This window comes from Salvelinus fontinalis, chromosome 23 (genome assembly GCF_029448725.1).
Source record: "Salvelinus fontinalis isolate EN_2023a chromosome 23, ASM2944872v1, whole genome shotgun sequence".
NCBI classification, from domain to species: Eukaryota; Metazoa; Chordata; class Actinopteri; order Salmoniformes; family Salmonidae; genus Salvelinus; species Salvelinus fontinalis.
The window spans coordinates 11835002-11862781 of record NC_074687.1 but is presented as its reverse complement, the minus strand read 5'-3'; the positions used below and the strand labels follow the sequence as shown (position 1 = coordinate 11862781).

The 27780-nt window shown below is 44.6% G+C and overlaps 2 protein-coding genes across 2 annotated transcripts; one reads left to right on the top strand and one right to left on the bottom strand.

Annotated features, from left to right (window-relative positions):
- Nucleotides 1-90: 90 nt before the first annotated feature.
- Nucleotides 91-14448, bottom strand: wdr4 (WD repeat domain 4). The gene is made up of 11 exons (XM_055877905.1): nt 14326-14448; nt 13643-13711; nt 13238-13378; nt 12961-13117; nt 12576-12688; nt 12400-12460; nt 12119-12223; nt 1394-1458; nt 1091-1277; nt 858-927; nt 91-488 (listed from the first exon to the last, which is right to left on the bottom strand). Exons 1-11 carry the CDS (start codon nt 14406-14408, stop codon nt 274-276), a joined length of 1266 nt encoding a protein of 421 aa, XP_055733880.1. The 5' UTR covers nt 14409-14448; the 3' UTR covers nt 91-273.
- Nucleotides 14449-17323: 2875 nt separating this feature from the next.
- LOC129820856 (skin secretory protein xP2-like) lies at nt 17324-26530 on the top strand. The gene is made up of 7 exons (XM_055877898.1): nt 17324-17512; nt 17822-17944; nt 20174-20276; nt 23063-23860; nt 25780-25843; nt 25943-26067; nt 26189-26530. The coding sequence occupies exons 2-7, from the start codon at nt 17888-17890 to the stop codon at nt 26218-26220; spliced, it is 1179 nt and encodes a 392-aa protein (XP_055733873.1). The 5' UTR covers nt 17324-17512; nt 17822-17887; the 3' UTR covers nt 26221-26530.
- The last annotated feature ends 1250 nt before the right edge of the window (nt 26531-27780 follow it).

Sequence of the window (27780 nt, the reverse complement as noted above, 5' to 3'; positions counted from 1 at the left end):
AAGGACTAGGTTCCCCAGTGCTTGGCTCTTGTTCAACCGGAGAGGACTATACATTTAGTGGAGAGCAAGAGAGACCCCTTTTAAGCATCAAACGGTCAATCATAATTTTTTATTTAAAAAAAAAAAAGAAGATTTTTTTTGGTACTAATTCTCAAATCATAATAAATTTACACAACTCAGTGGTTAGTCTATCTGTCTCCAAACAAAGATAGAACAGAGAACTCAAAGAAGCCTTTTTAAACCAAAATATAGAATCTGTCTCTCCTATCCGTTTCAGCTAGAGGCTTTGGTCGCTGGCCCAGACTGGTTGCCTTTCTTGGCTTTCTTACTGGCTCCGTTGGACTGCTGTCCCTTCCCTGGTCCTCTCTTTTGGCCTCCTTGTTCATTCTGCTGTTGGAGCCTCTGCTGTTTCTTCTCTCTGTAGGACGCCATGTTGTCAAAGTTGCCCTTGTACAGGTGCTGGAACCGGCTCTCTAACCCTGCTGAGACTGTCGTGAGGAGAAACAGGACGGAGGAGCAGGGTCAGAGACAGTGAAAGAAATTGTAGCACAGTTCAGGTGGTGGACTACTATTAGAATAACAAATCAAACCCCTTTGTTCTAAGCCTTGATCCAAGTTTATGTTGCAGGTATCTCTGAGCATCCACTAAATAACAGTAAAAAACAAAATGTAAAGTCTCCTGTAAGTCTTTGACTACTTTGAATTAAGAACTACTTAGCTCAGGGGAACATGAAGCGGCAGACATGGAGCCAAGTGCATAAACATCCCAGGTTAGAACTGCTCTTTACTGAGTGAGCAGGAGGATGATGAGGGGTAATGCGAGGGCACAGTGTTGTGCCTTATGTGTGATGACTCACCCTGAAGTGCCTCCCAATGCGGCTGAAGAGCCTCTGTCACTCTTTTCAGCTCTGGGCTTTCACTGTCGCACTGCAGAGAGAGAGAGAACAAACACCACAGTGGCAGCATAAGTGATAAAACACAAACCCTGGTGTGTTTGTTTACTAAACAAGAACAGTATACTGTTGTGTGTGATGAGCTTGGAGGGTACTACGGTGTTGGAGGCTTAGCTATAGTCAACGAACAGCAGTACCTGCCAGCTGTCTTGCGTGTGTGTGTACATGAGGAACGGCGTCTCTCGGCTATCCAGCAGGACCCAGAGCCGACCCTGGGGGTCAAAGGTCAAATCCAGAGGACAGTGAGGTAGGGTTACCCTGCTGGAGGGCACCAGTCGCTCCTCTGTCCCCTGCTCCATTCCAAACAACTGCACTGAGGGAACTCTGGAAAACACAGGACAAATGTCACAGGTTACACACACACACTCCACTGATTTACATAGCTAGGGTCATTTATATATGTGCACAGTACACTGTCAACTCCTGATATATGCACCGACCTCTCACACTGCACCGCCACATGATGTCCACCGGGGGACCCAGCGATCCTGCTGACTGCAGACCTCTGGGAACAAAGGTAGAAATTATGATGATGTCACAAACATAACTGAGGGGGGGGGGGGGGGGGGGAAATCGACGACCCGCTATGGTCTTGCATCAGGTCAAATACCAACAGTTGACCCTAAAAAACAAAACATAAAAACAAAAAGAATCAACTGGCGGGTGGAATGAACACATTCTTTCAACTCGTGTGTTGGCTGGCGGTTCAGAACAATTATATTTCCGGTCGTAAACATTTTAAATTAATATAATATATATTTTTTTTACAAATCCAGGAACTTGTGTTGAATTATGTTGCGAATCCCATTAGGCTATGTGAGCGGTGAGGCAGACATAGCCAGGCTACCAGCCACGCCACGAGAGAGAAGAGCAGGGAACTTTCCATTAGTAAGCCTGTGTGTGGTGCTGAATATTCCTAAATGTTTCAGCATGCAGAGCCTATATTCCCTTCAACCAGGCAACAATATGTTGCCAAGTTCGTTTCCCTGACTCCATAGCTCACTTAAAAATGGCTAATGTAAAAGGAGAAATAAAAAATGAAAGGTTATGATGGTGTAATACACCATCATGGAAACAGGTGTTGGCGTCATTGTGGACGAGGACAACAACCAGGTAGCTGGATAGACAGCCTGCAAAAGTGCGAGCAGGTATTTGTTAAAGATGAGGTTTATTAACAGTTCATTATTACATTAACTTAGGTTTTTGTTCATTTAGGCCATATACAGGCAATTGAAAGTTTAAACCTGTACGACTGGTAAAACGTTGTAGCTAAATCGCCTACTAAATAAATCTAGGCTAAATAAAAGGTAACCTGTTGCAACCTCTATAGCCTATTAGATTCTGGGAATTGTTTATTTAAGTTTCAATTAAACAATTTGATTATGTAAACAAAGGTATTGGTTGGTTATGTCAGCTATAGGCTTTCAATGGGTAAGAAAAAAGCTAGTTAGAAAGTTTTTTTCAAAAGCAGTTTGAGTTGTCAATGTGCCCCAACGCAATATGAAAAGACCATATCGTTCTTAATTCATGGCATGGTTTCCTTTTATCCAAATGTTGAAGAGACATGCAGACAAATTATTTTATGCAGGGAATAGCCTACTACTCAGGAATTATTTTTTTTAAAACAATTAGGCATAAATATATTGAAGGTAATTAGCGGGCCACGGATCAGCTCTCGGGAACAGTTCTATGGCATTCTATATAGGACACAACCATATACAGTGGAGTGAAAAGGTATTTGCCCCCTTTCTAATTTTCTCTTGTTTTGCATATTTTTGATACTGAATGTTATCACATATTCAACTAAAACCTAATATTAGATAAAGGGAACCTGAGTGAACAAATATGCTTCCCGTTGGTATTAGGTTCTTACTGTGGAATGCAGTGTTGGGTTTTCGCCAGGCATAATGGGACCCATGTCGTCCATAAAGTTATACTTTTGACTCATCTGTCCATAGAACATTCTTCCAGGAGTCTTGAAGATCACCCAGGTGCTCTTTTGGCAAACTTGAGTCCACTTTTTAGATGAAATGGGTCCCATTATGTCTGGTGAAAACCAAACACTGCATTCCACAAAGAGAACCTCATAACAACGGTCAGCATGGTGGTGGTAGTGTGATGGTTTGGGGTCAGCATGGTGGTGGTAGTGTGATGGTTTGGGGTCCAGCATGGTGGTGGTAGTGTGATGGTTTGTGGTCAGCATGGTGGTGGTAGTGTGATGGTTTGGGGTCAGCATGGTGGTGGTAGTGTGATGGTTTGGGGTCAGCATGGTGGTGGTAGTGTGATGGTTTGGGGTCAGCATGGTGGTGGTGGTGTGATGGTTTGGGGTCAGCATGGTGGTGGTGGTGTGATGGTTTGGGGTTCAGCATGGTGGTGGTAGTGTGATGGTTTGGGGTCAGCATGGTGGTGGTGGTGTGGGTCCAGCATGGTGGTGGTAGTGTGATGGTTTGGGGTCAGCATGGTGGTGGTGGTGTGGGTTCAGCATGGTGGTGGTAGTGTGATGGTTTGGGGTCAGCATGGTGGTGGTAGTGTGATGGTTTGGGGTCAGCATGGTGGTGGTGGTGTGGGTCCAGCATGGTGGTGGTAGTGTGATGGTTTGGGGTCAGCATGGTGGTGGTGGTGTGGGTTCAGCATGGTGGTGGTAGTGTGATGGTTTGGGGTCAGCATGGTGGTGGTAGTGTGATGGTTTGGGGTCAGCATGGTGGTGGTAGTGTGATGGTTTGGGGTCAGCATGGTGGTGGTAGTGTGATGGTTTGGGGTCAGCATGGTGGTGGTGGTGTGATGGTTTGGGGTCAGCATGGTGGTGGTAGTGTGATGGTTTGGGGTCAGCATGGTGGTGGTGGTGTGATGGTTTGGGGTTCAGCATGGTGGTGGTAGTGTGATGGTTTGGGGTCAGCATGGTGGTGGTGGTGTGATGGTTTGGGGTCAGCATGGTGGTGGTAGTGTGATGGTTTGTGGTCAGCATGGTGGTGGTGGTGTGATGGTTTGGGGTCAGCATGGTGGTGGTAGTGTGATGGTTTGTGGTCAGCATGGTGGTGGTGGTGTGATGGTTTGGGGTCAGCATGGTGGTGGTAGTGTGATGGTTTGGGGTCAGCATGGTGGTGATAGTGTGATGGTTTGTGGTCAGCATGGTGGTGGTAGTGTGATGGTTTGGGGTCAGCATGGTGGTGGTAGTGTGATGGTTTGGGGTCAGCATGGTGGTGGTAGTGTGATGGTTTGGGGTCAGCATGGTGGTGGTAGTGTGATGGTTTGGGGTCAGCATGGTGGTGGTAGTGTGATGGTTTGGGGTCAGCATGGTGGTGGTAGTGTGATGGTTTGGGGTCAGCATGGTGGTGGTAGTGTGATGGTTTGGGGTCAGCATGGTGGTGGTGGTGTGATGGTTTGGGGTCAGCATGGTGGTGGTGGTGTGATGGTTTGGGGTCAGCATGGTGGTGGTGGTGTGATGGTTTGGGGTCAGCATGGTGGTGGTAGTGTGATGGTTTGGGGTCAGCATGGTGGTGGTGGTGTGATGGTTTGGGGTCAGCATGGTGGTGGTAGTGTGATGGTTTGGGGTCAGCATGGTGGTGGTAGTGTGATGGTTTGGGGTCAGCATGGTGGTGGTAGTGTGATGGTTTGGGGTCAGCATGGTGGTGGTAGTGTGATGGTTTGGGGTCAGCATGGTAGTGTGATGGTTTGGGGTCAGCATGGTAGTGTGATGGTTTGGGGTCAGCATGGTAGTGTGATGGTTTGTGGTCAGCATGGTGGTGGTAGTGTGATGGTTTGGGGTCCGCATGGTGGTGGTGGTGTGATGGTTTGGGGTCCGCATGGTGGTGGTGGTGTGATGGTTTGGGGTCCAGCATGGTGGTGGTGGTGTGGGGTCAGCATGGTGGTGGTGGTGTGATGGTTTGGGGTCCAGCATGGTGGTGGTAGTGTGATGGTTTGGGGTCAGCATGGTGGTGGTAGTGTGATGGTTTGGGGTCAGCATGGTGGTGGTGGTGTGATGGTTTGGGGTCAGCATGGTGGTGGTGGTGTGATGGTTTGGGGTCAGCATGGTGGTGATAGTGTGATGGTTTGGGGTCAGCATGGTGGTGGTAGTGTGATGTTTTGGGGTCAGCATGGTGGTGGTGGTGTGATGGTTTGGGGTCCAGCATGGTGGTGGTAGTGTGATGGTTTGTGGTCAGCATGGTGGTGGTGGTGTGATGGTTTGGGGTCAGCATGGTGGTGGTGGTGTGATGGTTTGGGGTCAGCATGGTGGTGATGGTGTGATGGTTTGGGGTCAGCATGGTGGTGATAGTGTGATGGTTTGGGGTCAGCATGGTGGTGGTGGTGTGATGGTTTGGGGTCAGCATGGTGGTGGTAGTGTGATGGTTTGGGGTCAGCATGGTGGTGATAGTGTGATGGTTTGGGGTCAGCATGGTGGTGGTAGTGTGATGTTTTGGGGTCAGCATGGTGGTGATAGTGTGATGGTTTGGGGTCAGCATGGTGGTGGTGGTGTGATGGTTTGGGGTCAGCATGGTGGTGGTAGTGTGATGGTTTGGGGTCAGCATGGTGGTGATAGTGTGATGGTTTGGGGTCAGCATGGTGGTGATAGTGATGGTTTGGGGTCAGCATGGTGGTGATAGTGTGATGGTTTGGGGTCAGCATGGTGGTGGTGGTGTGATGGTTTGGGGTCAGCATGGTGGTGGTAGTGTGATGGTTTGGGGTCAGCATGGTGGTGATAGTGTGATGGTTTGGGGTCAGCATGGTGGTGATAGTGTGATGTTTTGGGGTCAGCATGGTGGTGGTAGTGTGATGGTTTGTGGTCAGCATGGTGGTGGTAGTGTGATGGTTTGTGGTCAGCATGGTGGTGGTAGTGTGATGGTTTGGGGTCAGCATGGTGGTGGTAGTGTGATGGTTTGTGGTCAGCATGGTGGTGGTAGTGTGATGGTTTGGGGTCAGCATGGTGGTGGTGGTGTGATGGTTTGGGGTCCAGCATGGTGGTGGTAGTGTGATGGTTTGGGGTCAGCATGGTGGTGGTGGTGTGATGGTTTGGGGTCCAGCATGGTGGTGGTAGTGTGATGGTTTGTGGTCAGCATGGTGGTGGTAGTGTGATGGTTTGGGGTCAGCATGGTGGTGGTGGTGTGATGGTTTGGGTTCAGCATGGTGGTGGTGGTGTGGGTTCAGCATGGTGGTGGTAGTGTGATGTTTTGGGGTCAGCATGGTGGTGGTGGTGTGATGGTTTGTGGTCAGCATGGTGGTGGTAGTGTGATGGTTTGGGGTCAGCATGGTGGTGGTAGTGTGATGGTTTGTGGTCAGCATGGTGGTGGTAGTGTGATGGTTTGTGGTCAGCATGGTGGTGGTAGTGTGATGGTTTGGGGTCAGCATGGTGGTGGTAGTGTGATGGTTTGTGGTCAGCATGGTGGTGGTAGTGTGATGGTTTGTGGTCAGCATGGTGGTGGTAGTGTGATGGTTTGGGGTCAGCATGGTGGTGGTGGTGTGATGGTTTGGGGTCAGCATGGTGGTGGTAGTGTGATGGTTTGGGGTCAGCATGGTGGTGGTGGTGTGATGGTTTGGGGTCAGCATGGTGGTGGTAGTGTGATGGTTTGGGGTCAGCATGGTGGTGGTAGTGTGATGGTTTGGGGTCAGCATGGTTGGTGGTAGTGTGATGGTTTGGGGTCAGCATGGTGGTGGTAGTGTGATGGTTTGGGGTCAGCATGGTAGTGTGATGGTTTGGGGTCAGCATGGTAGTGTGATGGTTTGGGGTCAGCATGGTAGTGTGATGGTTTGTGGTCAGCATGGTGGTGGTAGTGTGATGGTTTGGGGTCCGCATGGTGGTGGTGGTGTGATGGTTTGGGGTCCGCATGGTGGTGGTGGTGTGATGGTTTGGGGTCCAGCATGGTGGTGGTGGTGTGGGGTCAGCATGGTGGTGGTGGTGTGATGGTTTGGGGTCCAGCATGGTGGTGGTAGTGTGATGGTTTGGGGTCAGCATGGTGGTGGTAGTGTGATGGTTTGGGGTCAGCATGGTGGTGGTGGTGTGATGGTTTGGGGTCAGCATGGTGGTGGTGGTGTGATGGTTTGGGGTCAGCATGGTGGTGATAGTGTGATGGTTTGGGGTCAGCATGGTGGTGGTAGTGTGATGTTTTGGGGTCAGCATGGTGGTGGTGGTGTGATGGTTTGGGGTCCAGCATGGTGGTGGTAGTGTGATGGTTTGTGGTCAGCATGGTGGTGGTGGTGTGATGGTTTGGGGTCAGCATGGTGGTGGTGGTGTGATGGTTTGGGGTCAGCATGGTGGTGATGGTGTGATGGTTTGGGGTCAGCATGGTGGTGATAGTGTGATGGTTTGGGGTCAGCATGGTGGTGGTGGTGTGATGGTTTGGGGTCAGCATGGTGGTGGTAGTGTGATGGTTTGGGGTCAGCATGGTGGTGATAGTGTGATGGTTTGGGGTCAGCATGGTGGTGGTAGTGTGATGTTTTGGGGTCAGCATGGTGGTGATAGTGTGATGGTTTGGGGTCAGCATGGTGGTGGTGGTGTGATGGTTTGGGGTCAGCATGGTGGTGGTAGTGTGATGGTTTGGGGTCAGCATGGTGGTGATAGTGTGATGGTTTGGGGTCAGCATGGTGGTGGTAGTGTGATGGTTTGGGGTCAGCATGGTGGTGGTGGTGTGATGGTTTGGGGTCCAGCATGGTGGTGGTAGTGTGATGGTTTGTGGTCAGCATGGTGGTGGTAGTGTGATGGTTTGGGGTCAGCATGGTGGTGGTGGTGTGATGGTTTGGGTTCAGCATGGTGGTGGTGGTGTGGGTTCAGCATGGTGGTGGTAGTGTGATGTTTTGGGGTCAGCATGGTGGTGGTGGTGTGATGGTTTGTGGTCAGCATGGTGGTGGTAGTGTGATGGTTTGGGGTCAGCATGGTGGTGGTAGTGTGATGGTTTGTGGTCAGCATGGTGGTGGTGGTGTGATGGTTTGTGGTCAGCATGGTGGTGGTAGTGTGATGGTTTGGGGTCAGCATGGTGGTGGTAGTGTGATGGTTTGTGGTCAGCATGGTGGTGGTAGTGTGATGGTTTGTGGTCAGCATGGTGGTGGTAGTGTGATGGTTTGTGGTCAGCATGGTGGTGGTAGTGTGATGGTTTGGGGTCAGCATGGTGGTGGTAGTGTGATGGTTTGGGGTCAGCATGGTGGTGGTAGTGTGATGGTTTGTGGTCAGCATGGTGGTGGTAGTGTGATGGTTTGGGGTCAGCATGGTGGTGGTAGTGTGATGGTTTGGGGTCAGCATGGTGGTGGTGGTGTGATGGTTTGTGGTCAGCATGGTGGTGGTGGTGTGATGGTTTGGGGTCAGCATGGTGGTGGTGGTGTGATGGTTTGTGGTCAGCATGGTGGTGGTGGTGTGATGGTTTGGGGTCAGCATGGTGGTGGTGGTGTGATGGTTTGGGGTCAGCATGGTGGTGGTGGTGTGATGGTTTGGGGTCAGCATGGTGGTGGTGGTGTGATGGTTTGGGGTCAGCATGGTGGTGGTAGTGTGATGGTTTGGGGTCAGCATGGTGGTGGTGGTGTGATGGTTTGGGGTCAGCATGGTGGTGGTAGTGTGATGGTTTGGGGTCAGCATGGTGGTGGTAGTGTGATGGTTTGGGGTCAGCATGGTGGTGGTAGTGTGATGGTTTGGGGTCAGCATGGTGGTGGTAGTGTGATGGTTTGGGGTCAGCATGGTGGTGGTGGTGTGATGGTTTGGGGTCCAGCATGGTGGTGGTAGTGTGATGGTTTGTGGTCAGCATGGTGGTGGTAGTGTGATGGTTTGGGGTCAGCATGGTGGTGGTGGTGTGATGGTTTGGGGTCAGCATGGTGGTGGTAGTGTGATGGTTTGTGGTCAGCATGGTGGTGGTAGTGTGATGGTTTGGGGTCAGCATGGTGGTGGTGGTGTGATGGTTTGGGGTCAGCATGGTGGTGGTGGTGTGGGTTCAGCATGGTGGTGGTAGTGTGATGTTTTGGGGTCAGCATGGTGGTGGTGGTGTGATGGTTTGGGGTCAGCATGGTGGTGGTGGTGTGATGGTTTGGGGTCAGCATGGTGGTGGTGGTGTGATGGTTTGGGGTCAGCATGGTGGTGGTGGTGTGATGGTTTGGGGTCAGCATGGTGGTGGTGGTGTGATGGTTTGGGGTCAGCATGGTGGTGGTAGTGTGATGGTTTGGGGTCAGCATGGTGGTGGTGGTGTGATGGTTTGGGGTCCAGCATGGTGGTGGTAGTGTGATGGTTTGTGGTCAGCATGGTGGTGGTAGTGTGATGGTTTGGGGTCAGCATGGTGGTGGTGGTGTGATGGTTTGGGGTCAGCATGGTGGTGGTAGTGTGATGGTTTGTGGTCAGCATGGTGGTGGTAGTGTGATGGTTTGGGGTCAGCATGGTGGTGGTGGTGTGATGGTTTGGGGTCAGCATGGTGGTGGTGGTGTGGGTTCAGCATGGTGGTGGTAGTGTGATGTTTTGGGGTCAGCATGGTGGTGGTGGTGTGATGGTTTGGGGTCAGCATGGTGGTGGTGGTGTGATGGTTTGGGGTCAGCATGGTGGTGGTAGTGTGATGGTTTGGGGTCAGCATGGTGGTGGTGGTGTGATGGTTTGGGGTCAGCATGGTGGTGGTAGTGTGATGGTTTGAGGACGCTTTGCTGACTCAGGACCTGGACTACTTGCCTTAATAGAAGGAACCATGAATTCTGCTCTGTTTCAGAGAATTCTACAGGAGAATGTCAAGCCATCTGTCTGTGAGCTGAAGCTGAAGGGCTGCTGGGTCATGAAGCAAGACAATGATTCAAAGCACACAATCAAGTCTACATGACAATGGTTAAAAAGTAACAAATTAGAAGTTTTGGAATGGTGTAGTCAAAGTCCAAAGTGCAGTTATGTATGGAAGAGTGGGACAGAATTCCTCCACAGCGACGTGAGAGACTGATCAACAACTATAGGAAGCATTTGGTTGCAGTCATTGAATTAAAAAAAATTATATTTAACCACGCAAGTCAGTTAAGAACAAAATCTTATTTTCATTGAAGGCCTAGGAACAGTGGGTTAACTGCCTTGTTCAGGGGCAGAACGACAGATTTTTACCTTGTCAGCTCGGGGATTCAATCTTGCAACCTTTAGGTTACTAGTCCAATGCTCTAACCACTAGGCTACCTGCCGCCCCGTTTGAGTATAAGGGGGCAATAACTTTTCCAACTTGGGAATTGGGTGTTTGCGTAACTTTGTTAAATAAGTATCAATTAATTTTGCTATTTGTAAATTCAGGTTCCCTTTATCTAATATTAGGTTTTGGTTGAAGATATGATAATTCAGGATAAAAAATATATGCAGAAATAGAGAAAATAAGAAAAGGGGACAGATACTTTACCACGGTACTGTATACATAGAGGGTGCAGTGACATATAAACAGTCAGCTCTATGGATGGAAGCTTAGCATGAGTGAGGACAAGAAGAGCTACTCAGTATACATATTGATGGATTCTATTAAAATGTAACATGTTTCAAGTTAAACTGTAGTTAGTTTGTATCCTGTTTAGTGAATGATTACTGTGAGTATTAATGGAGTTTAGGTCGTAAAACTGTGTGCATGCTCATTTAGAAAGGTTGACCTAATCAGATAAGAGGAAATTGCCTCGGATCAGGGAGCAGGATCAGGCCCAGAAGATGGACAGGGTGTGATTCTGACATCTAGGTAAACCTTGAGAGGACCGGGGACATTCCACAGGGGAAAGGAGGGAAACTCATTGGGGTCATAACATGTATAGCCGGAGAGGTGACGACCGAAGGGAGGGAAGAGTATAAGACGTGTTGTGAGCTTTCTGTATGCACTCAGCTGACGGCATTCTGGGTAATAAACACTTGAAACTTCTGGTCTCAGTTCCTTATTGCAAAGAGGTTGCAACAGCATTTTTATTTGTAACAGTATGAATGACATGGATAATGAATGACATGGATAATGAATGACAATGTTTGCTAGCTGTTGCTAAATGCAGACCCAGAAGAGGAATGACTCCTTCATGTATCAGTGTGAGTGGCTTGGTTAACTCAGTCCCACAGTGACGCCGGAGCATTTCAGACTTCTGACCCCTTTAAAACATTGTGTTTGAGCTACAGACTTCTGGGGTTGTACTATTGGATAAGGCCATATATTCTTGATCCATTGACACCAACCATTAGTCCGCGTGAGCTACAACTCAGTAAGACAAGGGCGAATCCTGAAGGGGCCCGGGGGTTTTTACAAAAAAACGTCTATAGAGTCCAAACGGTTTGAGATACAAAGTATTAATAGCCATCTACAGTATGCAGGTTGTCCAATCAAAAATTTATATTTTGACCAATGGGTGAAATATGTTAATTGCGTCGATACTCCTATAAGAAAAGCAATTGTCCAAACCTCATGTCTCTACCATAAGCAATTAAAATGTTATTGGAGTTTCTACCCTTGTAGGATCCCCCCCCAAAAAATGGAGGCCAGAGCAAAAAATGTATCTGTAAAATTTCATTGTGTCAGCTAGGCTGGATTGTTGTGTGAGAATTAAGGCTTACTGACAGGCTCACCATTGAATCCGGAGGACATAAAAGATAGATATCGATTTTGAGATGTAATATTTTAATATAGGCTTTTCATATTAATGTGAATGTACTGTTGTTTTTCAAATATTTCTCACAAAAACAAGCGTCTCTATGAAATGTCAACAGAGCTCTGTACGGACCGCAAGCTTTGTGTTCATTTGGCTTTTTGCGACCCGCGGAAACAACTCAGCAGACGACCACAACATGTAATGTCCTCAAAAGTCGCTGCGAGAAAGCGCACTGCTCTGTCAACAGAGATCAGTGCTTATTAACGAATGTATTAGTACAAAATCAGACTGTTTGAATATAATGTTAATGATACTGTAGGTTAGAGAAAGACCCCCCCCAGTGAACGATTCAGAACATGACAATTAACATTTTCCCAAGACAAATATATTTTGTAACATAAGTGAAATTTCATCCACCCCCTAATCTATGAAAAGCGGAGACTCTCCCGAACAGGTGTTAGAAGGTAAGTGGGTTCTTCTACATAGAAGATCATAGGAAATCCCAGGACATACTGTCTTTAACACTGTAATAAGCTCACATAGTTGCTGTCACAAACTCAAAACAGTTGTCACTGACTCGTTGGCATTCTCAGGACTGATAGGGTTAATGTGAGAAGTAAAGTGGTCACCTTTTCCTTTTCTGTGTCCGAGTTCGGCATGTCCCTCAGCTGCTTCAGGTCCCAGCTCTGGAGCCTCCGACCTGACTCATACTCCCACAGCTTCATGGTCCCATCCTGTCAACAAACACCAGCCCAGTCAGACACACCAGTCTCCATTTAAAATATTTTTTTTGTGCAGTAGTAAAGCTTAATCTGAACCAGTACAAGTGATACCACTATCTGAAAGATCATCCAGCGTTAAAGTAATAGAACTCAATTCAACAGAATTGTAATATGTCTAGATCTCTCACCCCTGATCCAGAGAGTAGCCACTGTGGGTGTCCTGGTGGGGCCAAAAGAGAACTGACAAATCTATGGAGAAAAAAATTGAAATATCAGGAAATTAGAGTGGTAACCGACTGGTTAAACATTAATTAATGTATAAATTCTGTGGCCATTCATTGCTAGGTAGGCCAGCTGTACTCACTCCAAGTGTCCCAGGCAGAATGCCTGGATGTTGTGTGGTGACCTCAAGTGGCTGACCCTGATCTTCTCATCGCGGTCAGCTGTGACGACATACTTGTCGTTGGGGGTCAGGGTCTAGAGGAGAAGAGGGGGGAGATATCCCAAACTGACTGGCAGTTCATCAGGAGTTCTTCACTTGAAGCGAGCCATTGATCGTGAAGTTACTATTGTGAAAATGTACAACCATTGAAGGCGTCGAACCCCATCAACTCTGCCAAATCTGAGATGTAAGATGGGACTAAGTAAGGGCTATTCCATCTTCTGATGCCCTTTAAAAACATTCAACTATGAAAAATAACCTACCCTTTAATAAGAACGTATCATGTGAATGAATGAATCCTCTTTACCATTGATAGAAGCATGGATAGATGTCCCAGCTTCAACTCTCCTGTCTTCTGGGGCTCTACCACAGAGAAGGAGTAGACGTCACCTGACTTGTCTGCCGCCCACAACTCATCCTCAGCCTCGGTGAACACAAGAGATGTGCACCTCCGCACAACCCACCTGAAATAATACAACTGTCTCACTCAACATCTCAAAGAGAGCGACAAATCGACACATTTAGATTTGTTGTTGATTTCAGTAAGTTGGATATTTGCTTTTATCTGCTTGTCCTATGGATACCTTGTACTGATGACCTGCCATGAGGGTTCACAGCGGAACAGAACCAGGCGTTTGGTGTCATCTGTCAGCGCGACCAGCTTCGCAGAGGAGGAAACGGCAAACGCCAGGATCTTGTCACTACCTGTCTCTTCTGATCCATCACTACCAGGATGAAAGGGATCCGTACATTTCTGGTGAAATCATATCCCTTGAAAACAGTTGCTTCTTACCACACAATGACACACACACATTTCATATCAAACAAGCGACGCGTGGTTTAGTCACATATCTAGGTCTAGCAAGTCTGACGACAACTCAGCAATGATGGGTACACTGCAAGGACAACTGCCCATGGGTTGGCAACACATAATATAAATTCTGAGAGGTCAGTTGGCTGAAAAGACATAGCTAGCTAATGTTGTTTACCTTTTGTTGTCGGCCTCGGGGTCCTTTGGCTTCTGTTCTGCTGCGCTGCAGTCAAACACAAATGGTTCTCTGGTACAAAAAGAGAAAGGAGCATTTAATCACTGATGATTTAAAATGTGGACTTGTGATTTAATACACATAGCTGGCTAGCCCAAGAATGTACTAAAGTAGCCTGTGTTGTACTGAGTACAAAACATTAGGAACACCTTCCTAATATTGAGTTGCAGACTGTGCGCCTGGCACCTACTACCATACCCCGTTCAAAGGCAGTACAATATTTTGTCTTGACACACACACACACACACACACACACACACACACACACACACACACACACACACACACACACACACACACACACACTCCATGTCTCAATTGACTCATGGCTTAACCTGTCTCCTCCCCTTCTTCATCATCACTGATTGAAGTTGATTTAACAAGTGACGTCAAAAGGGATCATAGCGTTCACCTGGTCATTCTGTGATGGAAAATCTGTTGTACACTCAGTGTATAAGGTTACCGTCTATGAATATACTAACTTAGCTAATAACGTTAGCTGGTTAGCTAGGATGATATACAGCTAACGTTAGTTATCTTATTTCTTTTTAATCGCTACTAGCTTAGCTTATACGACACATTATTGTACAACTAATACAATATTAGCCACATCTGTTCGTACCAACCTGCTCTTTTTAGTGTGTATTGCAATTAGCTTTTTTTCATAGGTTGAAACAAGCCACTCTCCACAGGCACCGAGAACTGCCATGGCTGCTTCTACAAATACAGTTCACGTGGGACGCACAGAAGTGCGGACGTATTTGTCGCACCTCTTTTACGTCACCAAAGAACAAAACGTGCACTAAAAGATGATCGATACACTGATGAGAGTCGTTGTCCACAAAGCGGCACGGCAGGCTGTCTAGCTCGCGTCTATCCTTCCTTTGGATTGCTGGATACAATTCAATTCAATTTAAAGGGCTTTATTGGCATGGGAAACATATTGTAATTACCGGGTCGTTACAATATGTTAACATTTCCAAAGTAGGTTAAGTAGATAATAAACAAAAGTGAAATAAACAATAAAAATGTACAGTAAACATTACTCACAAAAGTTCCAAAAGAAAATACATTTCAAATGTCATATTATGTGCAAAATGTCATATTGTATGCAAATAGTTAAAAAGGGAAAATAAATCAACATAAATCTTGGTTGTATTTACAATGGTTTTTGTTCTTCACTGGTTGGCCTTTTCTTGTGGCAACAGGTCATACATCTTGCTGCTGTGATTTCACACTGTGGTATTTCACCCAGTAGATATGGGAGTTTATCAAAATTGGATTTGTTTTCGAATTCGTTGTGGATCTGTGTAATCTGAGGAAAATATGTCTCTAATAATGGTCATACATTTGGCAGGAGGTTAGGAAGTGCAGCTCAGTGTCCACCTCATTTTGTGGGCAGTGTGCACATAGCCTGTCTTTTCTCAATAGAAAGGCTGTGCTCACTGAGTCTGTACATTGTCAAAGCTTTCCTTCATTTTGGGTCAGTTGCGTCTTCCTCTCTGGGACACTCCTTCCTTTGGCTTGGTCGTCTAGTTACCACAGCCACAAAGTCATAAATTCCACCTATTTCAACATTTTATCTTCTTAAAATGTGATTTTAAACATAAACCTAATCTTAACCACACTGCTAACAGTATACCTTAAATTAAGAGCAAATATCACATTTTATTATCCTTTTTTTTAAATGATATAACCCATTTGACTTTGTGGTTGTGGTAACTAGCCTTTGCATGATTTTGCATGATGCACCATTTGTGGTTCAACACCAATTTAGCAATTTAAACACTGGAGGGATAGATGTGCAGAAGATGACTGTGCAAGTAGAGATACTGGGGTGCAAAGGAGCAACAACAACAAAAAACAATATGGGGATGAGGTAGTTGGATGGGCTATTTACAGATAGGCTTTGTACAGGTGCAATGATCTGTGAGCTGCTCTAAAAGCTGGTGCTTAAAGCTAGTGAGGGAGATATAAGTCTCCAGCTTCAGTGATTTTTGCCATTTGTTCCAGTCATTGGCAGCAGAGAACTGGAGGGAAAGGCGGCCAAAGGAGGAATTGGCTTTGGGGGTGACCAGTGAAATATACCTGCTGGAGCGCGTGCCAAGGGTGGGTGCTGCTAGGGTGACCAGTGAGCTGAGACAAGGTGGGGCTTTACCGAGCAAAGACTTATAAATGACCTGGAGCCAGTGTGTTTGGCAACGAATATGAAGCGAGGGCCAGCCAACGAGAGCATACAGGTCGCAGTGGTGGGCAGTATATGGGGCTTTGGTGACAAAACGGATGGCACTTTGATAGACTGCATCCAATTTGCTGAGTAGAGCATTGGAGGCCATCTTGTAAATGACATCGCCAAAGCCAAGGATTGGCAGGACAGTCAGTTCTACGAGGGTATGTTTGGCAGCATGAGTGAAGGATGCCCTGTTGCAAAATAGGAAGCCGATTCTAGATTTAATCTTGGATTGGAGATGCCCAATGTGAGTCTGGAAGGAGAGTCCACAGTCCAACCAGACACCCAGGTATTTGTAGTTGTCCACATATTCTAAGTCAGAACCGTCCAGAGTAGTGATGCTGGACGGGCGGGCAGGTGGGGGCAGCGATCGGTTGAGTTAGTTTTACTTGCATTTAAGAGCAGTTGGAGGCCACGGAAGGAGAGTTGTATGGCATTGAAGCTCGTCTGGAGGTTAGTTAACACAGTGTCCAAAGAAGGGCCAGAAGTATACAGAATGGTGTCGTCTGCGTAGAGGTGGATCAAAGAATCACCAGCAGCAAGAGTGACATCATTGATGTATACAGAGAAAAGAGTCGGCCCGAGAATTGAACCCTGTGGCACCCCCATAGAGACTTTGAGCGTGGCTGAGGTGCACCCATGACCAGCTCGGAAACCAGATTGCAAAAGCGAAGAAGCTACGGTGGGATTCGAAATGGTCGGTGATCTGTTTGTTAACTTGGCTTTCGAAGACCTTAGAAAGGCAGGGTAGGATAGATATAGGTCTGTAGTAGTTTGGGTCTAGAGTGTCTCCCCTCTTTTACCATATCTAATGTGTTGTATTATCCTACATTAATTTCACATTTCCAGAAAATTCAGTGTTTCCTTTCAAATGGTTTCAAGAATATGCATATACTTGCTTCAGGTCCTGAGCTACAGGCAATTAGATTTGGGTATGTCGTTTTAAGCGACTTTTTAAAAAATGAGTCAACTCATCAAGAGGTACGGGAGAAAACGAATGCCTGAATACACATTTACATAACTGATGTCAAGTTTGATGTGTTATGCAGCTGACCATAAATACAGAATGGAAACAAAACTACTTTATTTGATATATCGTAAAACTGTGCATTACGAATGATCAGATTTTGTTGAAGGTTCAAGACAAACGATTCCATACGGTTATCGATGCCATACGTACTGTAATGAAACGGCAGGGAGCAGGTCTCGAACCCTCGACCTTCTAAGAAGCCCGAGGTCCGGCGCGCTATCGACTGTGCCGCAAGAACATGCTCATGCGGCAGAGTCGATTTCCGCGCTTATAAACCCAGGGTCGTTACAGTACTTTCACTGCACTGATGAGTCCCAGACTAGAGGAGGGGGCGTGTACTGTCACTGTTGAGAATCTGTTTCATAAAACCGCTCTGAAGCTGTGACCATCGGACAGGAGCTTTAAGATTAGCCCATAAGATACCTACCAATAAGTCTGGAACTATTTTAATTCTAACTTCATAGATATAGATTTATATAGAAAAGATCCACCATCGGTCGAACATATGTGGATTCTTCCTGACTATTGGAGCCATTGAACTTACTTGACAAAGGTGGTAAAACTTTCACTGACCTAATGGCAATGTCATCTTGACCCTGGGAGTTCACATTCGTAAAGAATGAGACTAAAAACAGACAGTCGCTGCGCATCAACTGTTACTATCATGTTCCATATTGCAGACGTGTAATGATTTTTGTTGTGCACTGCTTCAACACACACGTTTGATATTTGTTACTAGTTGTGTCGCAAAATTAACTATCCAATACTATCCTAACATTGATAACATGGGTTCTGTTCTAAAGTGATGGATTAAAAAATATGTATAATATATATATATGTGTGTGTGTGTATTCCTTTTCAGACGCACTCAGGCAAACTAAACTGTGGGACGAAAATCATCAAGCATTGTTTCCGGCGGAATGATTTTATGAGCGCAAAGATGGCGGCTTCTTTGCTGAGGATAGGGCGACTTGGCTCTGTCAAGGTAATGAAATGTCATACACATGGCTAAACACAGTATTATTTGAAGTTCTAACATGCTGTAGTTTTCGAAGAGACCCCTTTAACTAATTGCAACGTAATTTTTCATTTGTGCTGAGAAAAACATGAATCGTGAGCTTGTTTGTATTTCAGCGACATGGCTTGCCAGTTGGCTACAGTACGTTAGCTACTGTAACGTTAGCTAATGGCTAACATTGATTGATTGATAACATGATAAACGTTATCTACAGTAGCTACTTTCATATCAAGTGCATAACTTGAGCCGTTCGATTAGAAGATTTATGATAATTTTTCTATTTTGAATTAGCAAAGTGTTCATAGCAAATATGTTACAGTTGTGTACAAATGCAAAAAGTACTTAATTCGTTTTTTGTGGTATCTGTACTTTACTATTTATATTTTTAATAACTTTTACTTCAGTACATTCCGAAAAGAAATATTGTACTTTTTACTCAATATTTTTTTAACCCTGACAACCCAAAGTACTCGTTACATTTTGAATGCTTAGCAGAACAGTAAAAGTGTGAAATTCACCGCTTATCTAGAGAACACGTGGTAATCCCTACTGCCTATGTTCTGGCGGACTCACTAAACATGAATGCATCTTTTGTAAATGTGCCCCTGGCTATCCGTAGATTTTTAAAACAAGACAATGGTGCTGTCTGCTTTGCGTAGTAAAATACATGTGCAATTATTCATACTTTTGATACTTAAGTATATTATAAATCAAATACTTTTACTCAGTATTTTACTGGGTGACTTTCACTTTTACTTGAGTACCTATCTATACTTTTACTCAAGTATGACAATTGGGTACTTTGTCCACCACTGCTATTTTATGTAAGTTGATGACTGCTACCTAGCTCTCAAACTGTAGGTGACATAATCTTCCATCTCTCTACAGTTGTCAGCCATTAGCTTCACCCACGACTGGCTCATGTGAACTACTCTCCCAATGCTCTGTTTTAATGCTTAGAAACGTCAATAATCATCACTTGTGATATGGCTTTTGAAACATATTGCTCTTTCATTTTCATCAGCGAGAAAGAATCCTTCAAGTAAAGTGACTTACTGTATCAGTTTTGTACAGATCCATACATCCTTGGGAATAGCTGTGGGAAGAAGCACCCCCTGAAAAATCTGAATGTAATTTTCTTATTTATTTGATGAAACAACATTTCTTTAAAGTTTTTTTTTCTTTTCTCACAAAAGTAGTGCACTGGGGCTTATAGTCCTGTAATAGTGGACTGATAAGCCGTCTGTAGCTGGGACAGCTGCTATTGCTTTGGTGTCTATGGGAGACCCAGTCCGTTTAGTAGAGAGGCAGTTTACCATTTAAATATTTAAGTAAATTCTGATATTCAATTATCCACCATCTTTGCTACCGAGTGGCGCAGCGGTATAAGTCACTGCATCTCAGTGCAAGAGACGTCACTACAGTCCCTGGTTAGAATCCAGGCTGTATCACATCCGGCCGTGATTGGGAGTCCCATAGGGCGGCGCACAATTGGCTCAGCATCGTCCGGATTTGGCCGGTGTAGTCTGTCATTGTAAATAATAATTTGTTCTTAACTGACTTGCCTAGCTAAATAAAGGTAAAATAAAACATTTATAATTATACATTTGCTGTAGCCAAAGATGATCTATTATATAGCTCAGTTGTGACTTGTGAACTTTGCAGGTGTTACTGATTAATAAACAATGCCATGTTGGTGGGTGGTACCATTTTAAAATAAAACCCAGCCCTGAAATGAAACGTAGGCTAAAGAATTTACACGTAATTTCTTAGGAAAAGACACGTCATTGGCATGAATTTGCACAAAGTGGGCAGTTAGGTTTTGTCACTTCAAGCCCAAATATACGCTGAGTGCACAAAACATTAGGAACACTTGCTCATTCCATGACAGACTGAATCCAGGTAAAAGATATGATCCCTACTGTTGTGCGTTTAAACATTGGAAGCATTTTTTTTCTGATACAGATTATTTTGTGTTTCTGGCCTTTAAAATCAAAGCATAGTATGCATGCAACTCAATTCACTGGTTTTTAAATGGGCAAAATATTTTATTTGGGCCAAATTTGATCAAATTCTGAAATTGCAATAATCGCAATTAACGACAGAAAATCATGCAATTCGTTATTTCAATCTTCTTCTTTTTTTACAGCCCTATTTGCAGTTATATTGTCACTAATTGGTGTGTACTTTGATCAGTGTGTGCAGGCAGAGAGGTGGAGCACTCTGAGTGCTCCTGCAGCTGCGGCCCTATGCACGAAAGCTGGTGGTCCCAAGAAGCCCAAGAAGAGCAGCTCAGCAAGTAAGTTTGGATCAGCATTTAATTTGAACAAAAATACCTCATACAATTACTTGTAGTTTATGATACTTTAGCAGAGGTCAATTCTTGAACATAGTGAAGGTGCTCAAATTGTGCTACAAGTATCATTAAATCGATAAAATGACTCATCATATCCAAATTATACTGACCATTTTCCTTGTATATTTCACAAAGGGACTTAAAGTAGTTTGTGCACAATGACAAACAGTGAAAGAGTTGGCTGTGGACTATCCACAGATTTGATTTAGCTGTAATGCTAGGGTCCTGTTCTTTATTCATCAATTGATCAAGGAGGAAGAGAGAGACCCATTGATGGCAAGACTGATAAAACTCCCCAATGTGGTTCATCTCATTAAAGACCTTCACTAGAGATATGAACACCTAATTTGTCCCGGATGATTTCTATTAGTACTGAGACATTTTAATAGCCTTTCAGATGCTGAAGATATTGTATACAGTAGCCTTACGTGCAAAAGTAATGGGCAGAAGTTAAGAAGATGTTTTGGAGAAGAACTGAAGATGATCATTTAATATTAAAAATAAAAAAGCTAACAAAAGTCAGATTACATGTAAGACATGCTGAAGGGAAGCTCAAGCATCCTGGAGGCCCGTCTTTGTTGCCAAAAGGCTGAGGAATCTCCAATTCTGAATCCTCTAGAAGGATTTTATTTCTGCAGGCTGTTTGTACCACAATTTGAGCAAATGTCTCAGCTAGAGGTCAACAGATTAATCGTAATGGGCGATTTAATTAGGGCCGATTTCAAGTTTTTAAAACAATCGGAAATCGGTATTTTTGGACACTCAATCATAATCACTAGTTAACTACACATGGTTGATGATATTACTAGTTTATCTAGCGTGTCCTGCGTTGCATATAATCGATGCGGTGCGCAGTCGCGAAACAGGACTGTCGTTGCTCCAACGTGTACCTAACCATAAACATCAACGACTTTCTTAAAATCAATACACAGAAGTATATATTTTTAAACCTGCATATTTAGCTAAAAGAAATCCAGGTTAGCAGGCAATATTAACCAGGTGAAATTGTGTCACTTCTCTTGCGTTCATTGCACGCAGAGTCAGGGTATATGCAACAGTTTGGGCCGCCTGGCTGGTTGCGAGCTAATTTGCCAGAATTGTACAAAATTATGACATGACATTGAAGGTTGTGCAATGTAACAGGAATATTTAGACTTATGGATGCCACCCGTTAGATAAAATACGGAACGGTTCCGTATTTCACTGAAAGAATAAACGTCTTGTTTTCGAGATGATAGTTTCCGTATTCGACCATATTAATGACCTAAGGCTCGTATTTGTGTGTTATGTTATAAATAAGTCTATGATTTGATAGAGCAGTCTGACTGAGCGATGGTAGGCACCAGCATGCTCGTAAGCATTCATTCAAACAGCACTTTAGTGCGTTTTGCCAGCAGCTCGTCGCTGTGCTTCAAGCATTGCGCTGTTTATGACTTCAAGCCTATCAACTCCCGAGATTAGGCTGGTGTAACCGATGTGAAATGGCTAGCTAGTTAGCGGGGTGCGCACTAATAGCGTTTCAAACGTCACTCGCTCTGAGACTTGGAGCAGTTGTTCCCCTTGCTCTGCAAGGGCCACGGCTTTTGTGGAGCGATGGGTAACGCTGCTTCGAGGGTGGCTGTTGTCGTTGTGTTCCTGGTTCGAGCCCAGGTAGGAGCGAGGAGAGGGACGGAAGCTATACTGTTACACTGGCAATACTAAAGTGCCTATAAGAACATCCAATAGTCAAAGGTATATGAAATACAAATCGTATAGAGAGAAATAGTCCTATAATTCCTATAATAACTACAACCTAAAACTTCTTACCTGGGAATATTAAAGACTCATGTTAAAAGGAACCACCAGCTTTCATATGTTCTCATGTTCTGAGCAAGGAACTTAAACGTTAACCTTCTTACATGGCACATATTGCACTTTTACTTTCTTCTCCAACAATTTGTTTTTGCATTATTTAAACCAAATTTAACATGTTTCATTATTTATTTGAGGCTAAATTGATTTGATTGATGTATTATATTAGGGTAAAATAAGTGTTAATTCAGTATTGTTGAAATTGTCATTATTACAAATAAATAAATAAATAAATCAGCCGATTTAATCGGTATCGGCTTTTTTTTGGCCCTCCAATAATCGTTATCGGCGTTGAAAAATTATAATCGGTCGACCTCTAGTCTCAGCTAGTTCCACCATTTTCTTTCTATATAAAGTGATGATAAAAAATGCAAATTAAGTTTTCCTTCCCCAAGTATCAAAATAAAATGATGTAAATGTTTTTTTTGTCCACAGCTTTCACTAATATAATCAGATATTTTTCAAACAATAGTATCCTCTTATAAGTGGAATTTTTCTTGTACTCTATAACAAGAATTGTCAATGAAAGATAGTTTTGGCAAGTTGGGAAGTTGGTTTTGGCACATGCGTACTTAATTATGAAACTATACTTTGATTAAAATGTCATGTTTTTATTATGTTCCTCAATTTATAGTACATTTACACTTTTTGTGCCCCTTCTTGAAATTTGGCACTTTGTGCCCTTTCTAGTCCAGGCACCATATGTGTCTTGCAAAGGGATATTCTTGAATATTGTCTGGGTGTAGCCATGTTGCGCTGGGTAAATTTCGTCCACATTTAAGGCAAAGTCGGGGCATGTTGGTTTAAATTCCTTTTAGGCTACTTAGAGTATGAATAGAAATTAATACATTTTGTTTGTCCCCCCCCCCCCGCCCTAGAAAAGTCCCAGGGCAAAACATATTTTGATTTAGAGAAGCTTGTACCACACAGAAAATATGTGGAGTTTCCAAAGAAAGTAATGACACCAGCTGCTGCAGCAAAACTTGCCGCCGCCCCAAAGCCTGTTCAAGCTGCTGCCACCGCCCCAAAGCCTGTTCAAGCCGCTGCCGCCGAGCCAAAGCCTGTTGAAGCCGCTGCCGCAGGGCCAATTGTTGCCGCGGCTGAAGCTGTTCCGGCCCCCGCTGCAGTCGAAGTCACCCCCGTCGTTGACACAGTCGCCCCCGCAACTGAAGCCATTGTTGAATCCGCCGCTCTTGTAGCCAAAGCCGCCCCCGTTGTTGAAGCTGCAGCTGATGCCGCCGCCCCAAAGCCTGTTGAAGCCGCTGCATCAGTAGCTGAAGCCGCTCCTGTTTCAGCCGAAGCGGCTCCCATCGTTGAAGCTTCATCAGCAGCCAACGCTCCTGTTGAAGCCGTCCCAGATGCTGCTGCCCCTGCAGAAGCGGTTGCTGAAGCTGCCCCAGTTGAAGCCATAGCAAAGGCCCCAGTAGAAGCTGCCCCAGTTGAAGCCATAGCAGAAGTTGTGGTTGAATCTGCAACCATCGAAGGTGCGACTGAAGCCCTCGTGGAAGTTGTAGCAGATGTTCTGACTGTAGCTGCCCCCATTGAAGCTGTGGCTGAAGCACTCATTAAAGCTGCAGCAGAGGTTGTAGCTGAAGCTGCCCAAGTTGACGCTGCAGCAGAGGAGCTGATTGCAGAGCCCCCCCCGGCCGAGGCAGAACGGATTGAGGCGCATGAGGGTATACACCCCCCCCCTTCTCTCCTCTCTGTGAACCCTACTGTTTACCAACAGGCATATTTTCATGTGATGCTTTAACTCTAAGGATAACTTGTAAAGATACCCAATATCACAGAAGCGCTTTTCGTTCTTGCTTTGGCTTTTACAGTGGGCTTATTTACCACACTATATATTTGCTATTTATCCTTAAAAAATGACCACATTTCTACATCGTTGCCGTCGTGTAGACTCTTTCCTCTTTCCTCCAAACCCCTTCCTTCTGGGATTCTATGCATTAACTTGTAACCATGCTGCTCTGACCGTCCAACACCCGATGAATGTCTCCTCTGCGTTCTTCAGCAAGGCTTCATCATTTACTCTCTGGTTCATCTGTGATGGTCTGCACTGATCTGCTTGGTTTAGTATCTTTATTTTGCCATGTTTTTCCCAGCATTCGCTAGTTCTGACCTGCGCTCTTTCTGCTGCTAGTTTGTTTCTCAACATCTCTGTTTTTCCTTCTGTCACTCGATCATTGTGAATTCTGTTCTTATTTCATTACCTTCTCTGTTCCCTTCACTGAATATTGTTTAAAAAAAAAGTGATCCTCAACGCCCTCAATTTTTAACATTTGTTTTTATAATTTCAACTATTGTTTTGTTACATTATATTTTGGTACGGTTAATGCTGAAGTTACTGTATACTGTCAAAGGTAATGTTAAGGTCATACTAACCAGCGTTTTGGCTAGTCTGTCTCTGGGCAGCTACTGAGTGATAACGTGAAATGAGGTCTGATATTATGATTCTCTGTTTCCTACTCTTCCCTCCTCTCTCAACTTCTCTCAGACCTGTTTTCCCTGAGTCGCATGATATCAGTAATCTGTAATTGATCCCCTCACTTCTGTATTTGTTTGGCTCTGTGTAAGATATGACTTTGTAAATGTCAACTTTCCTTCCCCTTGGTAGTCAATGTGCTGAGTTTGCACCTTGGTTGCTGGGTGTGGAATCAAACATGAGTGGGGAAAGAAGTTGTTACATTTTACTGTTAAATGTACATGAATTGGTTATACGCAGGGAGTTTGAATTGGACATCTCAAATATAGAACCCTGCGTCTGCCAAGTGATGCTATGAACTACGCAGATGTGAAGCATAGCATTCCCCCTTCACAGCAACTTCTAACCTGTTACCTGTTACCTGACCTTTCTAACTTCATCTTTCCTCTCTTATCCTTGTTGATGCCGTACAGAGTCTACCACTTCTAAGTGCTGTTTTTTGTGCATGAGGGTTTTGGTCAAAGACGTGATTAGTTTTATCATGTGGTTCAAGCCAAAAGGGGCATAGCCTGCTTGCTGTCTCCGTTCAGCTATTGCATTCCACTCCTGTCGATTGCCAAATAGGCATTTCACAATCTTCAACTATGAATACTGTCATTAATGAGCTCCAGGAGATAATAGGATTTGATCTTGTTTCGATATCGTCCAATCAATGTTTATGCAAGTTAGACTGATAGTAAAACGATTTAACTTCATGACGTCAGGTGCCAGTTTAGTTTCTTTCATCTCATTAATGGGACGCAACGGAAGCAAACGTAGCTCTGTTGAATCTTGTAGGCTAATCATTTCCGTATCGTTATTTCTTTCATTACAAAGTCCTATCTAGGCACTTAAAAATTTGAATTCTATGTTACGCCAAATTGGCGCGCACTCGATGTTACATAACTTTATTATGGGAAATATTCATTTTGTTTCAGACTACCAATCAGGATCTGCGCTGAAAATCTGGCTGCATATTAAACGTTCTGTTGGCGAAAGGCCAGTCGCTTTGGCAAATGACAGGAGCGGCAAGGAGTGGAATGTCAGCTAAACAGACTGGTACCCAGACTGAAAAGGGGAATTGTTGTAAAATAATATAAAATAATTGTGGTTTTCTTTCATTGGACTCAGTTCAACTGGACCCAATCCAGAAGCTCTTCCTGGATTCGATCCGCGAGTACACCTCAAAGAGTGTGTAAGTTACACACCTGTTTTTGGCTAGCTTTTCTGTCTTGCTCACAATCATCCCCCTTTGTCATCAAGCGGACATTTTAACCATATTTTCTTCTCTCAGGGCCAGTGGCGGTTTGGTAGATGCAGGCCCTGCGTATGAGAAGAACTTAGCAGAGGAGCTGACTAAACTCCAGCGGCTTTATGGTGGTGGAGAACTCACAGCTTTCCCAGAGTTCAAGTTTACAGGTTAGTAGTTTTATAAAGGTGGCCATGAGCCTTTTTGAAATGCTTTATTAGATTATTCTAGGACTAAGAATATAATGCATTAATATTCTCATTGCACACCATTTTCTCTGTCTCTGTCCAGAGCCCAAGCTGGAGGAAGTGGCCCCCAAGTAAACATCAAGTTTTTCGTTGTTGGTTTTGTTGTTGTTGTTTTTTTACAGCTTTTTCCTGTCCATCTGTTCTATGAATATTGGAAGTCTAAAGATAACTGTATCAAGTTGATGCTAAAATCCTTTTCATTTTCTATGTGGGTGGGTTAGAGCTGATTCCGTATAAATAAAAATTCTCTAACTGAAAGTCTGTATTAGATGCACATGTTGTAGGTCAAGCGTAGGCTGAGCTTTGAGCTGTGAAATATATATGCATTTACATAGAATGATCCAGGAATGTTGGATGGGGGGAATAAACTCTGTTCCATATTCTACTTTTGTTGCGGTCTTTCTTTCCAAGTTGATCAATGTCATCCAAGTCATCATTGTAAGTCACATGCAATGCTAAAGTAAGACTACCCATGTTTGTATTGTATAACTGCACATACACTCAATTAGTATTTGGTAGCATTGCCTTTAAATTGTTTAACTTGGATCAAACGTTTTGGGTAGCCTTCCACAAACTTCCCACAATAAGTTGGGTGAATTTTGACCCATTCCTCCTGACAGAGCTGGTGTAACAGTCAGGTTTGTAGGCCTCCTTTCTCGCACACACATTTTCAGTTCTGCCCACACATTTTCTATAGGATTGAGGTCAGGGCTTTGTGATGGCCACTCCAATACCTTGACTTTGTTGTCCTTAAGCCATTTTTCCACAACTTTGGAAGTATGCTTGGAGTCATTGTCCATTTGGAAGACACATTTGCGACCAAGCTTTAATTTCCTGACTGATGTCTTGAAATGTTGCTTCAATATATCCACATAATTTTCCTTTTTCATGTGCCATCTATTTTGTGAAGTGCACCAGTCCCTCCTGCAGCAAAGCACACCCACAACATGATGCTGCCACCCCCGTGCTTCACGGTTGGGATGGTGTTCTTCGGCTTGCAAGCGTCCCCCTTTTTCCTCCGATCATAACGATGGTCTATATGACCAAACAGTTCTATTTTTGTTTCATCAGACCAGAGGACATTTCTCCAAGAAGTACAATCTTTGTCCTCATGTGCAGTTGCAAACCGTAGTCTGGCTTTTTTATGGCGGTTTTGGAGCAGTGGCTTCTTACCTAGCAAAGACTTATAGATGACCTGGAGCCAGTGGGTTTGGCGACGAATATGTAGCGAGGGCCAGCCAACGAGAGCGTACAGGTCGCAGTGGTCGGTAGTATATGGGGCTTTGGTGACAAAACAGATGCCACTGTGGTAGATTGCATCCAATTTGCTGAGTAGAGTGTTGGAGGCTATTTTGTAAATTACATCGCCGAAGTCGAGGATCAGAAGGATAGTCAGTTTTACGAGGGTCTGTTTGGCAGCATGAGTGAAGGATGCTTTGTTGCGAAATAGGAAGCCGATTCTAGATTTAATTTTGGATTGGAGATGCTTAATGTGAGTCTGGAAGGAGAGTTTACAGTCTAACCAGACACCTAGGTATTTGTAGTTGTCCACATGTCAGAACCGTCCAGAGTAGTGATGCTGGACGGGCGGGCGGGTGCGGGCAGCAATCGGTTGAAGAGCATGCATTTATTTTT

Coding starts and splice junctions, on each gene's coding strand:
- wdr4 (XM_055877905.1), bottom strand. CDS start 14,408: ATGGCAGTTCTCGGTGCCTGTGGAGAGTGGCTTGTTTCAACCTATGAA. Junction 12,461..12,575: donor TTCTGCCTGGGACACTTGGA/GTGAGTACAGCT, acceptor TTTTCTCCATAG/ATTTGTCAGTTCTCTTTTGG. Junction 1,278..1,393: donor GTGGCGGTGCAGTGTGAGAG/GTCGGTGCATAT, acceptor TGTGTTTTCCAG/AGTTCCCTCAGTGCAGTTGT.
- LOC129820856 (XM_055877898.1), top strand. CDS start 17,888: ATGAGCGCAAAGATGGCGGCTTCTTTGCTGAGGATAGGGCGACTTGGC. Junction 17,945..20,173: donor GGCGACTTGGCTCTGTCAAG/GTAATGAAATGT, acceptor TACTTTGATCAG/TGTGTGCAGGCAGAGAGGTG. Junction 25,844..25,942: donor GAGTACACCTCAAAGAGTGT/GTAAGTTACACA, acceptor TTCTTCTCTCAG/GGCCAGTGGCGGTTTGGTAG.